A 21,072-nucleotide genomic window follows, 5' to 3' on the forward strand; every position below is an offset into this window, starting at 1 on the left:
CGCTCACTAACTGGTTTATAGAGGTTACAGCACACATTATGGTTCACTGATTAGTTGCTAGAGGTTACAGTGTATCATTACCACTCACTAACTGGTTTATAGAGGTTACAGCACACATTACGGTTCACTGATTAGTTGCTAGAGGTTACAGTGTATCATTACCACTCACTAACTGGTTTATAGAGGTTACAGCACACATTACGGCTCACTGATTAGTTGCTAGAGGTTACAGTGTATCATTACCACTCACTAACTGGTTTATAGAGGTTACAGCACACATTACGGTTCACTGATTAGTTGCTAGAGGTTACAGTGTATCATTACCACTCACTAACTGGTTTATAGAGGTTACAGCACACATTACGGCTCACTGATTAGTTGCTAGAGGTTACAGTGTATCATTACCACTCACTAACTGGTTTATAGAGGTTACAGCACACATTACGGCTCACTGATTAGTTGCTAGAGGTTACAGTGTATCATTACCACTCACTAACTGGTTTATAGAGGTTACAGCACACATTACGGATCACTGATTAGTTGCTAGAGGTTACAGTGTATCATTACCACTCACTAACTAGTTTATAGAGGTTACAGCACACATTACGGATCACTGATTAGTTGCTAGAGGTTACAGTGTATCATTACCACTCACTAACTGGTTTATAGAGGTTACAGCACACATTACGGCTCACTGATTAGTTGCTAGAGGTTACAGCACATGATTTCTGCTTGTTGATTGGTTGCTAGAGATTACTGTGGATATGACCTTAGGGGGGGGGGGCATGATATACATATCCATGCCGCCGGCCACCCCTATTTACATATGAATGCTGGTAATTTACATGTAAACACAGGGTCTGCAGGTGAGTCTTCTTTACACAACAATAGGGCAGAGCTGGGCAGAATTAGTAGCAGCACTTCACACTGAGATATCGGGACACAGCACGGGACTAAAACCTCAAGGGACAAGGGAATTTAAAGCAGGATAGTTGGCAAGTATGAGACAGCTGCTTTGGGCCCCACAACGACTGCCCCTTTTGCCCTGCCTTAAAAACGGCCCTGATCAGGCCAGTCAAGAAAGAAAAATGGTTGCTACCATTGCTGGTCTTTACAGAGGTTTTTATTCTACAAACCAGTCTATATTACTACATCTTGAAAATGACCTGGTTACACGGTGGCTTCTAGTGTTGTAGGTCTTTGACCTTGACAAATAAAAGGGTCAATCCCTCCAAATTAAAGGGTTAGTCCACCCAAAAGAGATATAGTCAGTTATAAACTTTGAGTTATAAGTTTGAGATTACAGCTACTACTGCTGAGTAGTTGGCAGTAGAAAATTGGTACTTTTAGCATCTTTTATTTATCTCTGTCCTCTTTGCAGCAGAGGCTCCATGGATTTGTGAGGCCCTGCTCTGTGGTAAGAAGGGACAGATATACAGTATAGTTTGTTAAATAGATAAAGTATATGTAACCCCTGAGTCTGCCTATGCCCCAAACAAATGTTTTTATGTGCAAATAAAGTGTATCTATAGCCAGATTTTTAAGTTTTGGATAGAGTAAGGACACAAGCAATGCATGAAATAAAAATGTTAATTTTTTTAGTATATGAGTTAGAACCTCTGGCAGGTTTTTGTTTTATTGCAGTCTGTTTTCCTGCTGAAGAGATTTCTCTTCTCTATTTTTTCCTGGTGTCACTGGAACAGGGATAAAAGGAAAATCCTTTAATGGGGACACCTGTTATCACCAACTATCTAAAAGCAGGATATTGAATGAATGAATGAATGAGTGACTTGTATAGCGCTACCTATGCAAACTGAATCGCCTCAGGGCGCTTTTTGCCGCTAGTGTCCATCTGCGGTATAGCCCGGTCCTTTTGCCCCACGGGGTCCCGACTCGCTTACAAACACATACAAATACAACATACACATATTTGGCCAATTTTTTCGACAGGATCTAATTCACCTACCAGCATGTCTTTGGAGACATTTGCTCTCATATCCTATGGCAGTGGTCTCCAAACTGCGGCCCAGGGGGTCAGATGTGGCCCTTTGCTTGCTTGCATCCAACCCTTGTGGCGCCATTTTATCCACTAACACCAATGAAGGGTAAAATTAAAGGGGCATTGCACCAGACAGAGATATTTCAGCGTTGGCTAGATCCTGGAGTGTTCGACCGAGTTACTCCTGTCTCATGTAGAGTCTATTGGTGAGATACCTGCACCAAGTTTCTGGGTCTGCACATGTGCTGTGCCCATTGTGAGGGGTTCCCACCATCCTTGTGCTGAGTTCCTGGGTTTGTACACCGGCTGTGCTCATTATGAGGGGTTCCCACCATCACTGTGCTGAGTTTCCCGGGTCTGTACACCTGCTGTGCCCAGTATGAGGGGTTCCCACCATCCCTGTGCTGAGTTCATGGGTCTGAACACCTGCTGCGCCCATTATAAGGGGCTCCCACCATCCCTGTGCTGAGTTCCCGGGTCTGTACAACTGCTGTGCCCATTACGAGGGGTCCCCACCATCCCTGTACTGGGTTCTCAGGTCTGTACACCTGCTGTGCCCAGTATGAGGGGTTCCCACCATCCCTGTGCTGAGTTCATGGGTCTGAACACCTGCTGTGCCCATTATAAGGGGCTCCCACCATCCCTGTGCTGAGTTCCCGGGTCTGTACACCTGCTGTGCCCATTATGAGGGGTTCCCACCATCCCTGTATTGGGTCCCCAGGTCTGTATACCTGCTGTGTCCATTATGAGGGGTTCCCACCATCCCTGTCTGAAGTTCCTGGGTCTGTACACCTGCTGTGCCCATTATGAGGGGTTCCCACCATCCCTGTAATGGGTCCCCAGGTCTGTATACCTGCTGTGTCCATTATGAGGGGTTCCCACCGTCCCTGTGCTGAGTTCCCGGGTCTGTACAACTGCTGTGCCCATTACGAGGGGTCCCCACCATCCCTGTACTGGGTTCTTAGGTCAGTATACTTGCTGTGCCCATTATGAGGGGTTCCCACCTTCCCTGTGCTGAGTTCCTGGGTCTGTACAACTGCTGTGCCCATTATGAGGGATCCCCACCATCCCTGTACTGGGTCCCCAGGTCTGTATACCTGCTGTGCCCATTATGAGGGGTTCCCACCATCCCTGCTTGCTTTTTATTTATTTTGTATTATGGAGAAATCAATGGGAGGAGCAGGGGCTCACAACGGGGGGTTAGGGAAACCAAAAACACATAGGAGTGAAGGAGCAGAGTTGGTAATTTTAGCATGGAGATCTCTGATCTGGTTGTTGGAGTAACCAGGCTTCACCTATGACTAAAATATCACTTTTTTGGGTGGACTGGTCCTTTAAATAAGAAGTCCTTGGTGTACATTATAACTGATTATATATTATGATTATATTTTATATATATATATATATATATATATATATACACACACACACATACATATACACACACACACTGTATACACATGCACATCTAGTCGCCTAGTGGGCTCCTCTCGATCTTGAATCTGGGGTAACCTGAAAGGCGATCTTATCGCATCACGTAAAACGTCGCGCAGCAATGAATGTGACCACAAGCCAACCTCAAGCGCAGCTGCTGCGATAACATATCTCCCTCTTATCCTGTAAAGGACAAATTATTTCTGTAACAACAACTGCGAATACACAGCGCGCTGTTTGCTTAGCACCTTGTACATGCGATACGCCATTGTCAGGCGCTATTAGTCCTGCCGGCCAGCCCAAGATTAGAGGAGAAAGTGTCCCCTTATCAGCCGAGGTTTATATAATCAAAAACAGCTTTAGGCGTTGAAGGGAATTAACACCTAAAAGGCCAATAAATGACATTCGCTGAAAGATTTACCAGTAAGATGAAGACATTTGACATTTCCGGAACTTTGATCCGGCCGCGAGCTGCCATGTTGGACATCAGGAAGGAATAAATTGATATCTAGAAATATATTAAACAGTAAACCAACATGTTTCGGGGCTCAAGACTCCCCTTCTTCAGGGCTTAAGCCAACACAATTTGGGGGATAAAGACTCCTCTACATCAGGGCTTAAAGCAGTAGTAAATCGCATCGTAAAAAAAAAAAAAAAACGAAAAAAAAAAACACCCCTTCAAAACAATGTCATAATGTGCTAGTATGCATCGCATACTAGCATATTATGCGGACTTACCTTAAAACAAAGCCCTGTCTCCGCTGACAAGGCTTCCATCTTCACCTGGTCTTCCTTATGGTTTCACGGCCTCCAGCTACACGAGTGGTCGGGGCCACGGATGACATCATGTCATCTCGGTTGCGGCATGACATCACCGGCTGCATGCAGTGTGAATATCTCCTGCAAATTTAGGTGATATTCACTGTATATGCTTTCCTGTAGGTAAAAGTGAAAAAACTGAGTTTACTTTAAGCCAACATGTTTCGTAGCTCAAGACTCCACGTCATTAGGGCTCAAGCCAACGCACTTCAGTGCTCAAGAATTCCCTTTACCAGGGCTTAAGCCAGCATATTTTGGGGGCTCAAGACTCCCCTTCATCAGGGCTTAAGCTAACACATTTCGGGGGCTCAAGACTCTCCTTTATCAAAGCTTAAGCTAAAAGGCTTTACAGCTCAAGACTGCCCTTTATCAGAGCTTAAACCAACATGTTTTGGGGCTCAAGACTCCTCTTCATAGGTCTCCAGCCAACACGTTTTGAGGGGCTCAAGACTCCCCTTCATCAGGGCCAAAGCCAACAAGTTTTGGGGCTGAAGACTTCCTTTCATCAAGGTTTTAAGCCAACATGTTTTGGGGCTCAAGACTCCTTTTTATTAGGGCCTAAGCTAACAGATTTTGAGGCTCAAGACTCCCCTTCATCAGGGCTTAAACCAGCACATTTGGGGGCTTAAGACTCCCCTTCATCAAGGCTAAAGCCAACAAATTTCAGGGCTGTAATCTTCCCTTCATCAGGGCTTAAGCCAACATATTTTGAGGCTCAAGACTCCCCTTTATCAGGGCTTAAGCCAACACATTTTGGGGCTCAAGACTCCCTTTCATCAGGGCTAAAGCCAACAAATTTTGGGGCTGAAGACTTCCCTTCATCAGGGCATAAGCCAATAAATTTCAGGGCTCAAGACTCCCCTTCATCAGGGCTTAAGCCAACATGTTTTTAAACTCAAGACTCCTTCACTTCATTAGAGCTTAGATGTTTGCAGTAAATGAAGTTATTACTGGACAACAAAAAGTATATACATAATACAGAATGTGTTTTGTTTTGTTTATTCAGTTTCGATTCAAATTTATTCTAGTCGAAATTTGAATTTCGGAAGACGGTTAAACATTTTCTGTTTTTTTCTAGTCAAGATTTTTCTATTCAATTCTAGTCTATTCGAATTCAAATTTATTCTATTCGAAATTCAAATATTGGAAGATGGTTATATTCTTTCTATTGTTTTTTTTTTCTAATCTATTTTTTTCTATTCTATTATTTTTTAATCCATTCTTTTCAAATTTATTCCACCATAAATTCGAATTTCGGAAGACAGTTAAATTCTCTTTTATTCTATTGTAATGAATTTTATTCAATTTTTTTCTATTCTTTTCTAATCTATTGGATTCAAATGTATTCTATTTGAAATTCAAATTTCAGAATACGGTTATATTCTTTTTTATTCTATTCTATTGTTTTTTATTCTGCTCATTTTCTTTTCTGTTTTAATCATTTTTTTTTCCTGTTCTGTTCTTTTCTTTTCTATTTTATTCTATTCTCCTCTATTCTATTACCTTATTTTCTTTCTTTTTTTTTCAAATTTATTCTACTAGAAATTCGATTTTCGGAAGACAGTTAAATTCACTTTTATTCTATTGTATTGAATTTTATTCAATTTTTTTCTATTCTTTTCTAATCTATTGGATTCAAATGTATTGTATTTGAAATTCAAATTTCAGAATACGGTTATATTCTTTTTTTATTCTATTCTATTGTTTTTTATTCTGCTAATTTTCTTTTCTGTTTTAATCATTTTTTTCCTGTTCTGTTCTTTTCTTTTCTATTTTATTCTCCTCTATTCTATTACCTTATTTTCTTTCTTTTTTTTTATTCTATTCTTTTATTTTTCTATTCTATTCTGTTTTACTCTATTCTATTCTTCCAATTCCTTTATTTTCTATTCTATTTTATTCTATTCTTGTTTTCTAATTCAATTTAGAATTTGAGTCGAATTCGATTCAAATTTTGGTCGAATTTCATTAAGTTATTTCAGATTTGTTTAAATGAGTTTTATTGTACTTCGGAAATTCAGATAGATCCGAATTTCCGAATAGCAAAAAGCTACTTCGAATTTTGATTCGGAATGAAACGAACCGCACAGGTCTAGTGTAAGCTGTAATCAGGGCTGTCTTTAAAATTGATTGGACCCTGGGCAAAAATTTTCTTGGCCCCCCCCCCCCCCCATGCAATTTCACTGTCCACCTGCTCTGAGACATACAATAAATAACAGCTAGACTTAAATTCAGTTTACTGTATCAGATCAGGCAGTAATTGTGATTGGTTGCCAGCGGTTACAGCATATCGTTACTGCTTAATGACTGGTTGCTAGAGGTTACAGCACACATTACGGCTCACTGATTAGTTGCTAGAGGTTACAGAAAATGATTTCTGCTTGTTCATTGGTTGCTAGAGATTACTGTACAGTAATACTGCTCACTGATTGGTTGCTAGAGGTTACAGCAAATCATCTCCTCACTTCAGGGGGGCATGATACACATATGAATGCCGCCTTTATTTACATATCAATGCTGCCGGCCACAGCTATTACTGCCGCTATTTACATACGGATGGCAGTCATTTACATGTAAACACAGGGTATGCAGGTGAGTCATCTGAACAATAGGGCAGAGCTGGGCAGCATTAGTAGCAGCACTTCACACTGAGATATCAGGACACAGCACAGGACTAAAACTTCAAGGGACAAGGGAATTTAAACCTTGGATAGTTGGCAAGTATGAGGCAGCTGCTTTTGGCCCCACAACAATGACAGGGCCCAGGGCAGCTGCCCCTTTTGCCCTGCCTTAAAGACGGCCCTGGCTGTAATATGTTAATGTAAATAAAAAAAATAAAATAAAGATATCCTTTAACTGGGAAATAGAGCTTTATATTTGAACTAATCAAATATTGTCTTTTTTTTTTTATCCCTTTAGGAAACGTATGACATGTACTCGGTGGAGGTGGAGAGAGAAGGCAAAGATGAGATGGACGTGAAAATTAAGAAGAAGGGAAAAGGGGGGAAGAAGGAAAAGATCGAGCAGATGAAGAAGGAGATGGACATAGTAAGTGCTGGGTTTCCAGATAATGACCGAAACCTGTATGAAGTAATAGGTTGTTAAAGTGGTTGTAAACCTTTACAACACGCTTTGACCTACGGGTAAGCCTAGATTAAGGCTTACCTGTAGGTCCAAGAAATATCTCCTAAACCTACACGGTTTAGGAGATATTTGCTGAAAGACAGGCACCGTAGACAGCGGCGCGCAGGCGCACTGAGCGCTGCACCGTGAACGGCGAAAATGCCGCGCGTGACGGCTCCTGTGCGCATGCGCGGGAGTAACGTCATCGCGGCTTCGCCGATTGACAGCGGCGGAGCAGCGAGACCCCACCGAGAAGATGGATGAGAGAGAAAGAGAGCAAGGAAAAAAAAAAAAGGGAGAAAGGAAGAAAGAAAGGAGCAAGAAAGAAAACACGCAATGCATTATAACAACGCATTACCAAGCATGTCAGCGCACATTCACAACATGCATAATGCACACAGTTCTGAATGCTGCGCAGGGTGAATGGGCCCGAAGGTCTAGCTACTGGGCAGATTCGGTGAGAAGGAAGCAGGTATTCAGGAAGCCGTGCCCGCCTATGTGATGAGCTCATACAATTGCCCCTCACTGTTTTTTTTTTTTAAGCGATACAGGCAAACAATATTTTTAATAGGGATATGATTAGGCCGTTGCTGATCTCTTTTACACGTATAAGAAAATAATTGATGAGAATAATTTATTATCTTCAGTTCCTCCATTGTTATCACTTTTCCTGAGCAGATGTTAGATGAACAATACAGACAACTCTGATACAACTACCTGAGCGGGCAATAATCTCTGCTGTTGCCAGGCAGACAGCAGGCCCCATATTTGCTTCCACCTACACAGCCGGCGGTGGACAGGGAGGCGGCTGATAAAATCTCAATTTAGGGGAACAAAAGGTTGTGACTTCCGTGTTATATAAAGAGAACCTCCCTAAAGGATCTCTTGTGAACTGTGCTCCCACTGGACAGGCATGCATGTACTATAAATGCCCTCCTAACTAAATCTATTAGGATTCATTATCTTTTCAAGCCTAAAGGTGTGAGACCACAAAGTGGCATCTTTTGGACATATACATAAACAAATTATACAGTTATGAAGTATCTCATATTGTGGTAGAATAGCTTTAGTTGGGTTAAATTGCTCAGTGTCTTCTCACATCCTTTGGGAACTCCAGGTGTAAGATTTTTGCATTGATGTTCCCATCTCCGCCCCCCTTCAAGGGGTCTTTAAAGAACCAGTCCAACCAGTACTGACATTTCAGTGTTTGGTTGAGATCTAAGTCCACTGGCAGTTTTATCCCCCTTTTTGGGGACTTTATTGGTGGGATGTCTGTTCTGCCTTCCCAGGTCTGTACACCTGCTGTGTCCATTATGAGGGGTTCCCACCATCCCTGTGCTGAGTTCCCGGGTCTGCACACCTGCTGTGCCCATTATGAGGGGTTCCACCATGCCTGTGCTGAGTTCCAGGATCTGTACACCTGCTGTACCCATTATGAGGGGTTCCCACCATCCCTGTGCTGAGTTCCCGGGTCTGCACACCTGCTGTGCCCATTATGAGGGGTTCCACCATGCCTGTGCTGAGTTCCAGGATCTGTACACCTGCTGTACCCATTATGAGGGGTTCCCACCATCCCTGTGCTGAGTTCCCGGGTCTGCACACCTGCTGTACCCATTATGAGGGATTCCACAATCCCTGTGCTGAGTTACCAGGTCTGAACACCTGCTGTGCCCATTATGAGGGGTTCCCACCATCCCTGTGCTGAGTTCCAGGATCTGTACACCTGCTGTGACCATTATGAGGGGTTTCCACCATGCCTGTGCTGAGTTCCCGGGTCTGTACACCTGCTGTGACCATTATGAGGGGTTCCCACCATCCCTGTGCTGAGTTCCCAGGTCTGCACACCTGCTGTGCCCATTATGAGGGGTTCCACACCATCCCTGTGCTGAGTTCCCGGGTCTGTACACCGGCTGTGCCCATTATGAGGGGTTCCACCATACCTGTGCTGAGTTCCCAGGTCTGAACACCTGCTGTACCCATTATGAGGGGTTCCACACCATCCCTGTGCTGAGTTTCCAGGTCTGCACAGCTGTCATGTCCATTATGAGGGGCTCTCACCATCCCTGCATTGAATTTCCAGATCTGTACATCTGCTGTGTCCAATATGAGGGGCTCCCAAGACCACTGTGTGGAGTTCCCAAGTTTGCACACCAACTGTTTCCATTATGAGGGGTTCGCCACATCCCTGTGCGGAGTTCCCAGGTTTGCACACTTGCTGTGCCCATTATGGATTGTGCAATATATTTACTATATATTATAGAAAATTTAACAGGAGGAGCTGTAAAGGATGGAGAGGGACACCTAAAACAACCAGCTTAACAGCAGAGTCTGGAATTGTGTGATGGAGGTTTGTTGTTGTATCCAGGACATACACCGGAAGAAGCTGGGATCGGCTCATCTACTGCATAACAAAAAAAATTTCAATCATTACGCCCATACAGATTTCAATCCAGCCATTCCATTATCCAATTGTTTCAATAGCCGAATTGCTTTCATGAAACATCAAAGCATGCATGGCACTTTTTTCCGTGTCCTTGTGTCAGTTTTTTAAAGCGGAGGTCCACCCTAAAATGGACCTTCCGCTCATCGGAATCCTCCACCCCTCCGGCGCCACAATTGGCACCTTTCAGGGGGAAGGGGGGTGCAGTTACCTGGATAATCCAGGTAACTGCACCCACTTCCAGGATAGCTCTCTGCGGAAAGGGGTGTAGATTACGCCCCTTTCCGCAAGTGCCCGCCCCCTTCCGCAAGTGCCCCGCTGCCTGCTGGGAAACACACAGATCCCAGAGGCAGCGGGGACCGTCCTTATTGCGCAGCGCAACTCGCGCATGCGCAGTAGGGAACCGGGAAATGAAGCCGAAAGGCTCCATTTCCTGATTCCCATACCCAAGATGGCGGCGGCAGCACCCGAGTGACGATCTACAGATCGGCTTCGGGTGCCGACATCGCGGGCGCGCTGGACAGGTAAGTGTCACTATTTTAAAAGTCAGCAGCTGCAGTATTTGTAGCTGCTGGCTTTAAAAAAAAAAAAAAAACGCGGAGTCCCGGCGGACTCCCGCTTTAAGGTTGAACAAAAACAGGGAACAATCGGAAGGGTTGGATATTTTTTCATTCATCTTCAATCATTTTCATTGTAGAAAAGCAGAACCCTTCCTGCAAATCCCCTTTATTTATTATATTGGAGAAGAGCCAGTTGATAATTGACAGTAACATAAGGCAAAGAGTGATGAAAGGCAAAAATGGTCATTATAAGGAGGCCAGTAATAGTACTCCGGGACTCATTATGTAGATGTTAAAATATTGTTTTGAAATTTGACATCCTCTTTTCCAGAATGACCACGAGATTACCATAGAGGAACTGGAACTGAAGTATCAAACAAGCGTCACAAAAGTAAGTTGTTTCTGGATGGGGGGGGGGGGGGCTGTAAAATCTATGATTGAGAGTAGCTCTAGACTGCTGAAGGAACATACTTTGTATAGACCTTGGTTGGGGTTGGCTGTAGGCCTCTGAAGGCACTGATTTTGTAAAGTCTGTAGCTGGGGTTAGCTGTAGGCTGCTAAAGGAACTGACTTTTCCTGGTCCTTGGCTGGGGTTGGCTGTAGGCCTCTAAAGGAACTAACTTTGACTTGTCCTTTGTTTGGCTTGGCTGTATGCTGCTAAAGGAACTGACTTTGCCTGGTCCTTGGTTGGGGTTGGCTGTAGGCCTCTAAAGGAACGGACCTTGCCTTGTCCTTGGTTGGCTCTAGGCACCTAAAGGAACAAACTCTGCCTTGTCCTTTGTTTGGGTTGGCTTTATGCTGCTAAAGGAACTGACTTTGCCTGGTCCTTGGTTGGGGTTGGCTGTAGGCCTCTAAAGGAACGGACTTTGCATTGTCCTTGGTTGGGGTTGGCTGTAGGCTTCTAAAGGAACTAACTTTGCCTTGTCCTTTGTTTGGCTTGGATGTATGCTGCTAAAGGAACTGACTTTGCCTGGTCCTTGGTTGGGGTTGGCTGTAGGCTCCTAAAGGAGCTAACTTTGCCTTGTCCTTTTTTGGGTTGGCTGTATGCTGCTAAAGGAACTGACTTTGCCTGGTCCTTGGCTGGGGTTGACTATAGGCCTCTAAAGGAATAGACTTTGTATAGTCTATACTTGGGTTTGGCTGTAAACCGAGGAAGGAACAAACTTTGTATAGTTCTTGGTTGGGGTTGGCTGTAGGCCTCTAAAGGAACAGATTATGTCTAGTCCTTGGTTAGGGTTAGCTATAGGACACTGAAAGAACTGACTTTCTATAGTCTGTGGTTGGGGTTGGCTGTAAACTGCTCAAGGAACAGACTTTGTATAGCTTGTGGTTGGGGATGGCTGTAGGTTTTCCATACCCAGGTATCACCTAAAATCTCTTTTACATTAAAAAGTAATGTCCTCCATTACCCAAAAAATATTTTTGTAAATGGCTACAACTCATTGATGACATCTCTAATGTATAGTATAGGTCACATGGCCCCCAGTGTAGCATGTGATTGGAAGACGGTGTGTTATTTGATATCTTCAGTGATATAATGGTGTCCTGTCTTCTGCAGGGTCTGAAGAGCAGTTTCGCATCAGAGGTATTGATCCGCGATGGACCTAACGAGCTCAAACCTCCAAAGGGCACCCCAGAATACGTAAAGTTTGCCCGTCAGCTGGCCGGAGGGCTGCAGTGCCTGATGTGGGTGGCAGCTGTCATCTGTCTTATTGCCTTTGGAATCCAGGAATCGCAGGGAGACCAGACCGCTGCGGATAATGTGAGTGATGACCACCAGCAGCGGCAAATTACTTTTGGCCTAATTTAGGATTATAGCATAAAGATCCATCCTTGGTCTTCTTCACCCTTATTTTACCACTGGAATTCACTGTTCACCTTAGAATGGTAATTGGTTGTTATAATATGTATGGCCTTATTAATGGGAAGAACAAGGAGAGAAAAATCCCATCCACCGCATACCATACAAGCCCAGTGTGTAAAAGGCGATAACAGCCTCAGCCTGACTTCAAGCCACTCCCCCCAACATGTTTCGTCCCACTCTCAGGGCTTAGTCATGGGTTAGTAAGGGGCAGGGGTCAAGTCCTGTGAAAAAAGTATGGGAACTCACCCAAGATCCTCCACCACCCCCCCCCACCTCCAAAAATACAAAATGTGTGTGTATATCGCCTTTACATCAGGGTCCGCAGAGTTCCCCCTTGCAGTGTAAAGGGGAATGTCGGGAACTCTGCCCCCTTCTGTTCTCTGTATGCTTCCCTCCCCCCCCCCCCCCAGTTATGTCCTTTGCCCCCTTCACCCCCCCCAGTAATGTCCTCTGCCCCCTTCACCCCCCAGTAATTTCCAGTTCCTGGAAGAGTGTGGGCTGGTGAGATCTCAACTGACCTGTCAGCGAGGTGATGAGCTGACAACAGTGTGGTGCTGTTCCTTCGTTGACCATGAGGTGGCAGCGGTGGCCCCGTAGAGCGGCTTAACTTCATCTTTCACATTATGCAAAAAAAAAATTTTTTAAAATGGGCTAAGTCTACTGTCCTTTTTTTTTTTTTTTTTTTAAAGCACAAAACAATTTTTTTTCTCCTATAAAAAAACGTGTTCGCAAAAATGGCTCCGCAAATAGGGAGATAAAAAGTTGCAACGACAGCCATTGTATTGTCTAGGGTCTTTGCTAGAAAAAAAAAAAAACATATATAATATTTGGGGGTTCTATGTAATTTTCAAGCTAAAAAAAAAAAAAGATGATTTTTACAATGTCAGAACTGGCCTGGGTGGCGAGGGGTTAACGAGAGTCCTAACGCCCACCATATGGTTCTATGTCTGACCCTATGTCTCCTTCCATCCTTGTCTAGCTGTACTTGGCCGTCGCTCTGATCGCTGTGGTCGTGGTCACCGGCTGCTTCGGCTACTACCAGGAATTCAAGAGCACCAACATCATCGCCAGTTTCAAGAACCTCGTACCCCAGGTAGGCAAGACTGATACAAAAATTTGAATGTTACTAGAATTAGAAAAAGGCAACTTAGTGATACAAGTGATCAAAAAAAACACTGAATATAAATAATTAGATCTTTGATTTTTGTCATCCTGTAGATCGTTCTACATTAATCAATATAGTAGTTTAAAAGGAGGCTGACACAGAATCCTCCTATAAATTCTTATTTTCTATGTTTGCAAACTCCATCTAGTGGCCATAATGGTGAATTTCGGCCAGCAAAAGATTGAGAGCAGGTTCTCAATTTTTTCGGTCGGAAAAAGTTCCTATCCGAAAACGCGTTGGTGTGTATGCAGTTTCCGACGCGCAAAAACTCACCCATGCTCAGATTCAGCTACGAGACGGAAGCTATTGGCTACTGGGTATTGAACTTCCTTTTTCTAGTCCCGTTGTACATGTTGTACGGCACCGCGTTCTTGGCGGTCGGAATTTGGGGTGACCGTGTGTAGGCAAGACAGCTTGAGCGAAATCCCGTCGGAATTCCGTCAGGGGAAACTATCAGAGCTTTTTCCGACCGAAATTCCGATCGTGTGTACGCGGCATTACAGGATGTTATGTGATCAGTCAGAGACAATGTAGCAAAATCCTTCCGTGAAAAAAAAAGTACATGATCATTGTGACACAATGTAGCAAAAAAATTGTCATGGGAATTTCTCCTAGAATTGCTGCGAGCATGATTGAAAACACAACATTGCACTGCTGTAGAACACTACTAGGTGCAAATAACTATATCCTGTGGTCATGAGAAAGTTCAAACTGAAAGTATAGGAATCCTTGAGAGGTATTATGATTGAATGGTACAATGGCTCCCCCTACAGGCAGAATACAATATTGCTGTACTGTATATACTATGTACTGTATAAATTGAAATGGTACTGCCCCAAAATTGACTTGGCAAATGTACAAAATGTTTCCCCAAAAATTTCTTGCTTGCTTTCTGAAAAAGTCTGCTTTTAGTAAGGCTTCCTTGCTGCTGGTATACATTTGGTTATTTAGCTTAAAATAAAATAATATAATATATAATATTTTTGATGGCTGATATAGAGTTAAAGCCTTGAGAGCCTCTTTTCCATCTCTAGGATTCTGTTGGTAAGATCTCTGCATACAGTCTGTGCCCATTATAAGGGGTTCCCATCATCTCTAAGCTAAGTTCCTGGGTCTGTACACCTGCTGTGTCCATTATGAGGGGTTCCCACCATCCCTGTCTGAAGTTCCTGGGTCTGTACACCAGCTGTGCCCGTTATGACGGGTTCCCCACCATCCCTGTGCTGAGTTCCCAGGTCTGTACACCTGCTGTGCCCATTATTAGGGGTTCCCACCATCCCTCTCTGAAGTTCCTGGGTCTGTACACCAGCTGTGCCCGTTATGACGGGTTCCCACCATCCCTGTGCTGAGTTCCCAGGTCTGTACACCTGCTGTGTCCATTATTAAGGGTTCCCACCATCCCTCTCTGAAGTTCCTGGGTCTGTACACCTGCTGTGCCCATTACGAGAGGTTCCCACCATCCCTGTGCTGAGTTCCTGGGTCTGTACACCAGCTGTGCCCATTATGACGGGTTCCCACCATCCCTGTGCTGAGTTCCCGGGTCTGTACATCCACTGTGTCCATTATGAGGGGTTCCCACCATTCCTGTGCTGAGTTTCCAGGTCTGTACACCTGCTGTGCCCATTATGAGGGGTTCCCACCATCCCTCTCTGAAGTTCCTGGGTCTGTACACCTGCTGTGCCCATTATGAGGGGTTCCCACCATCCCTGTGCTGAGTTTACAGGTCTGTACACCCGTTGTGCCCATTATGAGGGGTTCCCACCATCCCTGTGCTGAGTTCCCGGGTCTGTACACCCGCTGTGCCCATTATGAGGGGTTCCCACCATCCCTGTGCTGAGTTCCCAGGTCTGTACACCCGCTGTGCCCATTATGAGGGGTTCCCCACCATCCCTGCTGGATTTGTTTTGACTACGAAGGATGTAATAGAAGGATCTAGAACACACAAGGGTGTGCAGGTATAGAAACAGAAATTATAGGGAGATTTCTCTGTTTAGGAGCATTTAGAATGTCACTTTTGGTTGGACTGACACTGAACTAGGAAAAAAAATTAAACTGGTCCTCAAAGAAATCAATAATAAGCAATATAAACCTCCTGCCGCGCCATCTTACCCACCAAGATAAGAATAAAGGGGAACTATTTCATTGGAGACACTTACTCCAGAGACAACTAAGAGGAGGTTTACACTACTTTGGAGAGATTTCCTTGTACTACCTGTATGCGGGACAGGAAGTATAGGAAAATCTCCTCAATGGCTCATCATTGGCAAAAAAACTGAAAAAATAAAAAAAATTGATGTGGTTTTTATTTATTCTTGTGTCTAGCAAGCCACCGTTATACGAGATGGAGAGAAGTTTCAGATTAATGCCAACCAACTGGTGGTAGGAGACCTTGTGGAAATTAAGGGCGGAGACCGCGTCCCTGCTGATATTAGAATTATCAACGCACAAGGGTGTAAGGTGAGACTCTGCAGCTACTTTGGGCACCTGATCTGCCCATTAGATAAATGGCCACCGTGTTTGTGAAAGTCTGTCATGGACTTTGCTTTACAAAAAGTTGATAAAACTTGACCCTGTGGCCTTCTTTTAGGTGGACAATTCTTCTCTGACAGGGGAATCTGAGCCACAGACTCGATCACCAGAATATACCCATGAGAGCCCCCTGGAAACAAGAAACATCGCATTCTTCTCTACCATGTGTCTAGAAGGTAAGAAACTCTGTGGGTTGTCGAAAAAAGCAGGACAAAACTCTGGATAGCCGCACACTGGAAAAAGACTTGAAATCCCATCTTTAATTGAAACAACGTGGGTCACATCAAAACAGGATCAAAAAAATCGACAGCAAAAGGAATAACAGGGTACAGAAAAATCTGACACGTTTCGCACCGTAATCAGTGCTTACTCATGGCTTACTCATAGCTATGAGTAAGCGCTGATTGCGGTGCGAAACGCGTCAACATTTTCCTGTACCCTCTTATTCCTTTTGCTGTGGATTTTTTGATCCTGTTTTGATGTGACCCACGTTGTTTCAATTAAAGATGGGATTTCAAGTCTTTTTCCAGTGTGCGGCTATCCAGAGTTTTGTCCTGCTTGTTTGCTCAGTGTGTGTGTAATGGCCAGCACCTGGGGCTCATCAATAGGAGACAGAGCTTCAGTCCTCGAGGATTACCTTGGAGCGGTGGTTCATCCTTTCTATCAATTGTAATCTCTAAACTCTGTGGGTTGTCGAAAAAAGCCAGCATAGACTAATTATTTTCTATTTAATATAATATATATATATATATATATATATATATATATATATATATATATATATATATATATATATATATATATATATATATACACAGGTATAGCAAATTCTTGGAGCAACATCTACACACACGGTTTAATTTACATTGTCCCCTCTTATTCTCTATATGGACAATGGCACTGCATTTATTTAAAAATAAAAAAATATTTAATGTGTCACAGCCCTCCAGCCTGTGTCTTAGAATAACAGGGAGATGAAGCCTCCATCAATCTACAGGTAATATCCTGTCCCCACTGCGTTTGGAGGGGAGGGGAGGGGAGTGTCATTTACCACTGTGTATATGCCCACATGTGTGACTCTATAGTCACATGGGCTGCTCAAATGTGATATACTGAGCATTTCCTCCCTCACTGGAAACTGGGCATGTGCAGAGCTGCCAACACTTTCCTGCAAAATCCCTAGCTGAATTGGGGACATGGACAGAAGGTGGCGATAGAGAGCAGTAGGATCAACCAGGTTTTTTGCAGAATACAGAAAACGAATCTCATAGAGCAGTGATGGCAAACCTTGGCACCCCAGATGTTTTGGAACTACATTTCCCATGATGCTCATTGCACTCTGCAGTGTTGTTGAGCATCATGGGAAATGTAGTTCCAAAACATCTGGGGTTCCAAGGTTCGCCATCACTGTCATAGAGTATGAACAGCATGTAATACACCATTTATTGATAGTTTTTAGTGACATTTTAATGAATTTTTTGGACACTAAATTTTGTTGCATGTTTTTTTTTAGGTACAGCCACTGGAGTAATTATTAACACCGGTGACCGAACCATCATTGGCTGCATTGCCAGCTTGGCTTCTGGAGTGGGTAACGAGAAGACCCCCATTGCCATAGAGATTGAGCACTTTGTGGACATCATCGCGGGGCTGGCTATCTTCTTTGGGGGTACCTTCTTTATCGTTGCTATGGTTATCGGCTACCCCTTCCTCAGAGCTATGGTCTTCTTTATGGCTATCGTGGTGGCATACGTCCCTGAAGGTCTCTTGGCCACTGTCACAGTAAGAGGACTTGACATACTCAAAATAAAATGAAATATGAGATGAACAAGTGATGTACATTTCGTTTTTCACTTGCATAGTCATTCTCTTTTGCTTTGTTGGCCTCAAATAACCTGTTGGCCTCAAAACAGTTGAAAAAAGGTCAATGAGCTTGTGCTGTTTCCTATTCAGCTTTGGTGTCACTGACACTTCTCTATGCTCCATCAGGTGTGTCTGTCTCTCACGGCCAAACGACTTGCCAGAAAGAACTGTGTTGTGAAGAACCTTGAAGCTGTGGAGACTCTTGGATCCACATCGGTCATCTGCTCAGACAAGACGGGAACCTTGACCCAGAACCGGATGACCGTGTCTCACTTGTGGTTTGACAATCAGATCCATACAGCTGACACCACTGAAGATCAGTCAGGTAACCATCATAACCATTTTTCCTTGGCATCCTAAAAGTTGGCACTAGACATGGATACCTGTGGGCAAAGTGGTCGTTGAGTCTTAGCCCTTGTACACACGGTCGGAGAATCCGTCAGAATGTGTCCTATCGGACCGTGTCGTCGGATAATCTGACTGTGTGTGGTATGCATCGGACTGATTCCGTCGGGAATATCCGTCGGACCCAATTTTCCAACTTGTTGGAAATAATTCCCGACCAACTGGTTCGATTGGACATACTCCGATCATGTGTAGAGAATTTTGATCGGACCAAGTGCCACGCATGCTTAGATCAAATTCCTACATCAAAGCTATTGGCTATTAGCCTGAACGTAGTCCCATCGTAACGAAATTACGTCATCACGTTCTGAATGATTGGATTTTTCGACAGCTTAGTCCGACCGTGTGTATGCAACAGTTTCGGACAAGATCCGACGGACAAAATCCGACGGATTTGGTTGTCGGAATCTCCGACCGTGTGTACAAGGGCTTAGATATGAGGAGTCTTAACCATCAACATTCTGATTCAAGCTCAGATTGCACATGGTTTTGGCTATTAGTCAAATCATAGGTTACAAACATTTGTGGTCACCACAATGCTTCCTAGAGATCATTTTATTTTATGTTCTACATTTCAGGACAAAGCTTTGACCAAACATCGGATACATGGAGAGCTCTGAGTAAGGTGGTCACTCTTTGTAATCGTGCCTCTTTTAAGGGTGGACAAGATGGAGTACCTATACCCAAGGTGAGTATCAATGAGCTCTAAGGTATGAAATATCCTTCCAACCTTAATATTCGCCTACTTGGACCAATATACCAGAGTTTATTCTGGATATATCGACGACATAGCCCAACCTTTGCCAATGTTTTCAACACAGAGAAACCATTGAAATAACTTCTTGGAATCAGGGAACCACTACTAAAAATTACTATATCTACAACTCATGATATATTAGTGTGATGGTCAGTGGGAAGAATGCTTCTTACATTTGTGGTCATTGGAAAGACCTCTAAAAAGAACAATGGGTTCAGTGGGAACCTATCAAAAAGGCATAAATTGATCATTGCTCAAAGAACCCCTAGCAACCTTTGGAGGAACCCTAGGGTTCCATGGTTGAGAAACCCAAACGTACAGTAGACAGTAGTTGTGAACCAAACAGATACATAGGTTGTCAGTTCATTCAGAACTCATTATTAATTAGTGGTGTTTTGAGTTATGGGTACACAGGCCAAAAGTTGACTTGACATTCAATTTCCTGCTTATTCCGAAGTGGTGGACTTTATGAAAGAAAATGGCATTTTCCTAAGTTTCTGTTGGCTTTTGATGCTTTATTTTAAAACTCTTTCACATGGAAACAAATGTCAGACTAATATCTTTGAAATTTGAAGGTGAGATAGTTGGTGCTGAAGCCAGTCTATTACTCGAACCCCTACCTGGCATGTTATGTTGTTGATATATGAAAACTCGGACTGACCAACCCCTTTGCACTCTTCAGCGTATTGTGATTGGTGATGCCTCAGAGACCGCTCTGCTGAAATTCTCCGAGCTGACTGTTGGCAATGTCATGGAATACAGAGATCGCTTCAAGAAAGTGTCAGAGTTACCCTTCAACTCAACCAACAAGTTTCAGGTGAGTGGACCATATGCTGGCTATCCTTCTGGCTATCCTTCTCCCCATGAAGTGGATTAGTCTGTAGTTTGTGGGAATGATCTCAGTGCATTCAACTGTCCAATCCTTGGGTATGGGAAACCTAAAAAGTTTACCTAAAGGCATTGAAACAAATAATATCCTTCAAGTACAGAAGATCCTACATAACTTATAGAAATGAAACAAAGTCTAAGTCAGGGGTGTCAAACTCAATTTCGTATCAGCATTATGGTTGCCCTCAGAGGGCCAGTTGTATCTGTAAGACTTGATGTCCAGAGCACCGCTCCCCACCATCAGAAGATAAGAGTCCCCCACCCTCCCTCATATCACATGTGCTGCTGCTGGGAAAAAGTTGGGGGTGTTTCTTGGAAGCAGAAATTGCAGGGTCTGGAGGAGGACCAGAGAATGGCTGGAGTCAGATGCCGGAATCTGCTGAATGCTGAGACCAGGGAAAGTGGAGATGAGGGTGTGCTGCGACTACACAGAGAGAGATGCAGAATCTGTAGGAGGAGTTCTGTCCTCCTTTCTGCTGCTGACTGCCGAGACAAAGAAATGGCAGAGACAAGCCTCTCCACAGCTGCATGGAGAAGCGCAGGATGTGGCGGATGAGTTCTGTCCTCCTCTCTGCTGCTGACCACTGAGACAAGGTGGGCGCAAAGATGAGGAGGGTGCCGCAGATGCAGGAGAGGTGCGAGGGCCACATGAAATGATCTGGTGGGCTGGGTTCTGCCCACAGGCCTTGTGTTTGACACATGTGGTCTTGCAGGGTCTGGAGGAGGACCAGAGAATGGCTGGAGTCAGATGCCGGAGTCTGCTGAATGCTAAGACCAGGGAAAGTGGAGATGAGGGTGTGCTGCGACTACACAGAGAGAGATGCAGAATCTGTAGGAGGAGTTCTGTCCTCCTTTCTGCTGCTGACTGCCGAGACAAAGGAATGGCAGAGACAAGCTTCTCCACAGCTGCATGGAGAAGCGCAGGATCTGGCGGAGGAGTTCTGTCCTCCTCTCTGCTGCCTACCACTGAGACAAGGTGGGCGCAGAGATGAGGAGGGTGCAGATGCAGGAGAGGTGTGAGGGCCACATGAAATGGTCTGGCAGGCCGAATTCTGCCCATGGGTCAAACACCACATGTGGTCTAAGATCCCTATGCAGCAATGAAGGCTTTTAAGAGTCAGCTAGCATCAAATTGTGTCTAACATACACACAAGACTATTGCAAACAATCTTTAAAAATAAAATTAATAAAAACACTCCAAGGATTTTTACATTTCACCTCATTAA

The 21,072-nt window shown here is 44.1% G+C and overlaps 1 protein-coding gene across 1 annotated transcript in view; it reads left to right on the forward strand.

The window, feature by feature from the left end:
* The window catches only part of ATP4A (ATPase H+/K+ transporting subunit alpha), a 42,896-nt gene that overhangs the window by 733 nt on the left and 21,091 nt on the right, over positions 1-21,072 (forward strand). Inside the window, exons 2-11 of the mRNA XM_077456415.1 lie at positions 7,172-7,300; positions 10,707-10,766; positions 11,934-12,137; positions 13,219-13,332; positions 15,727-15,861; positions 15,992-16,109; positions 17,447-17,715; positions 17,923-18,121; positions 18,780-18,889; positions 19,641-19,775. Coding sequence (XP_077312541.1) covers positions 7,172-7,300; positions 10,707-10,766; positions 11,934-12,137; positions 13,219-13,332; positions 15,727-15,861; positions 15,992-16,109; positions 17,447-17,715; positions 17,923-18,121; positions 18,780-18,889; positions 19,641-19,775 — 1,473 coding nt within the window. The remainder of the gene's footprint in view (positions 1-7,171; positions 7,301-10,706; positions 10,767-11,933; positions 12,138-13,218; positions 13,333-15,726; positions 15,862-15,991; positions 16,110-17,446; positions 17,716-17,922; positions 18,122-18,779; positions 18,890-19,640; positions 19,776-21,072) is intronic.

This window comes from Lithobates pipiens, unplaced genomic scaffold (genome assembly GCF_037356315.1).
Source record: "Lithobates pipiens isolate NorthernLeopardFrog02 unplaced genomic scaffold, aLitPip1_a1.2 Scaffold_27, whole genome shotgun sequence".
Classification (NCBI taxonomy): Eukaryota; Metazoa; Chordata; class Amphibia; order Anura; family Ranidae; genus Lithobates; species Lithobates pipiens.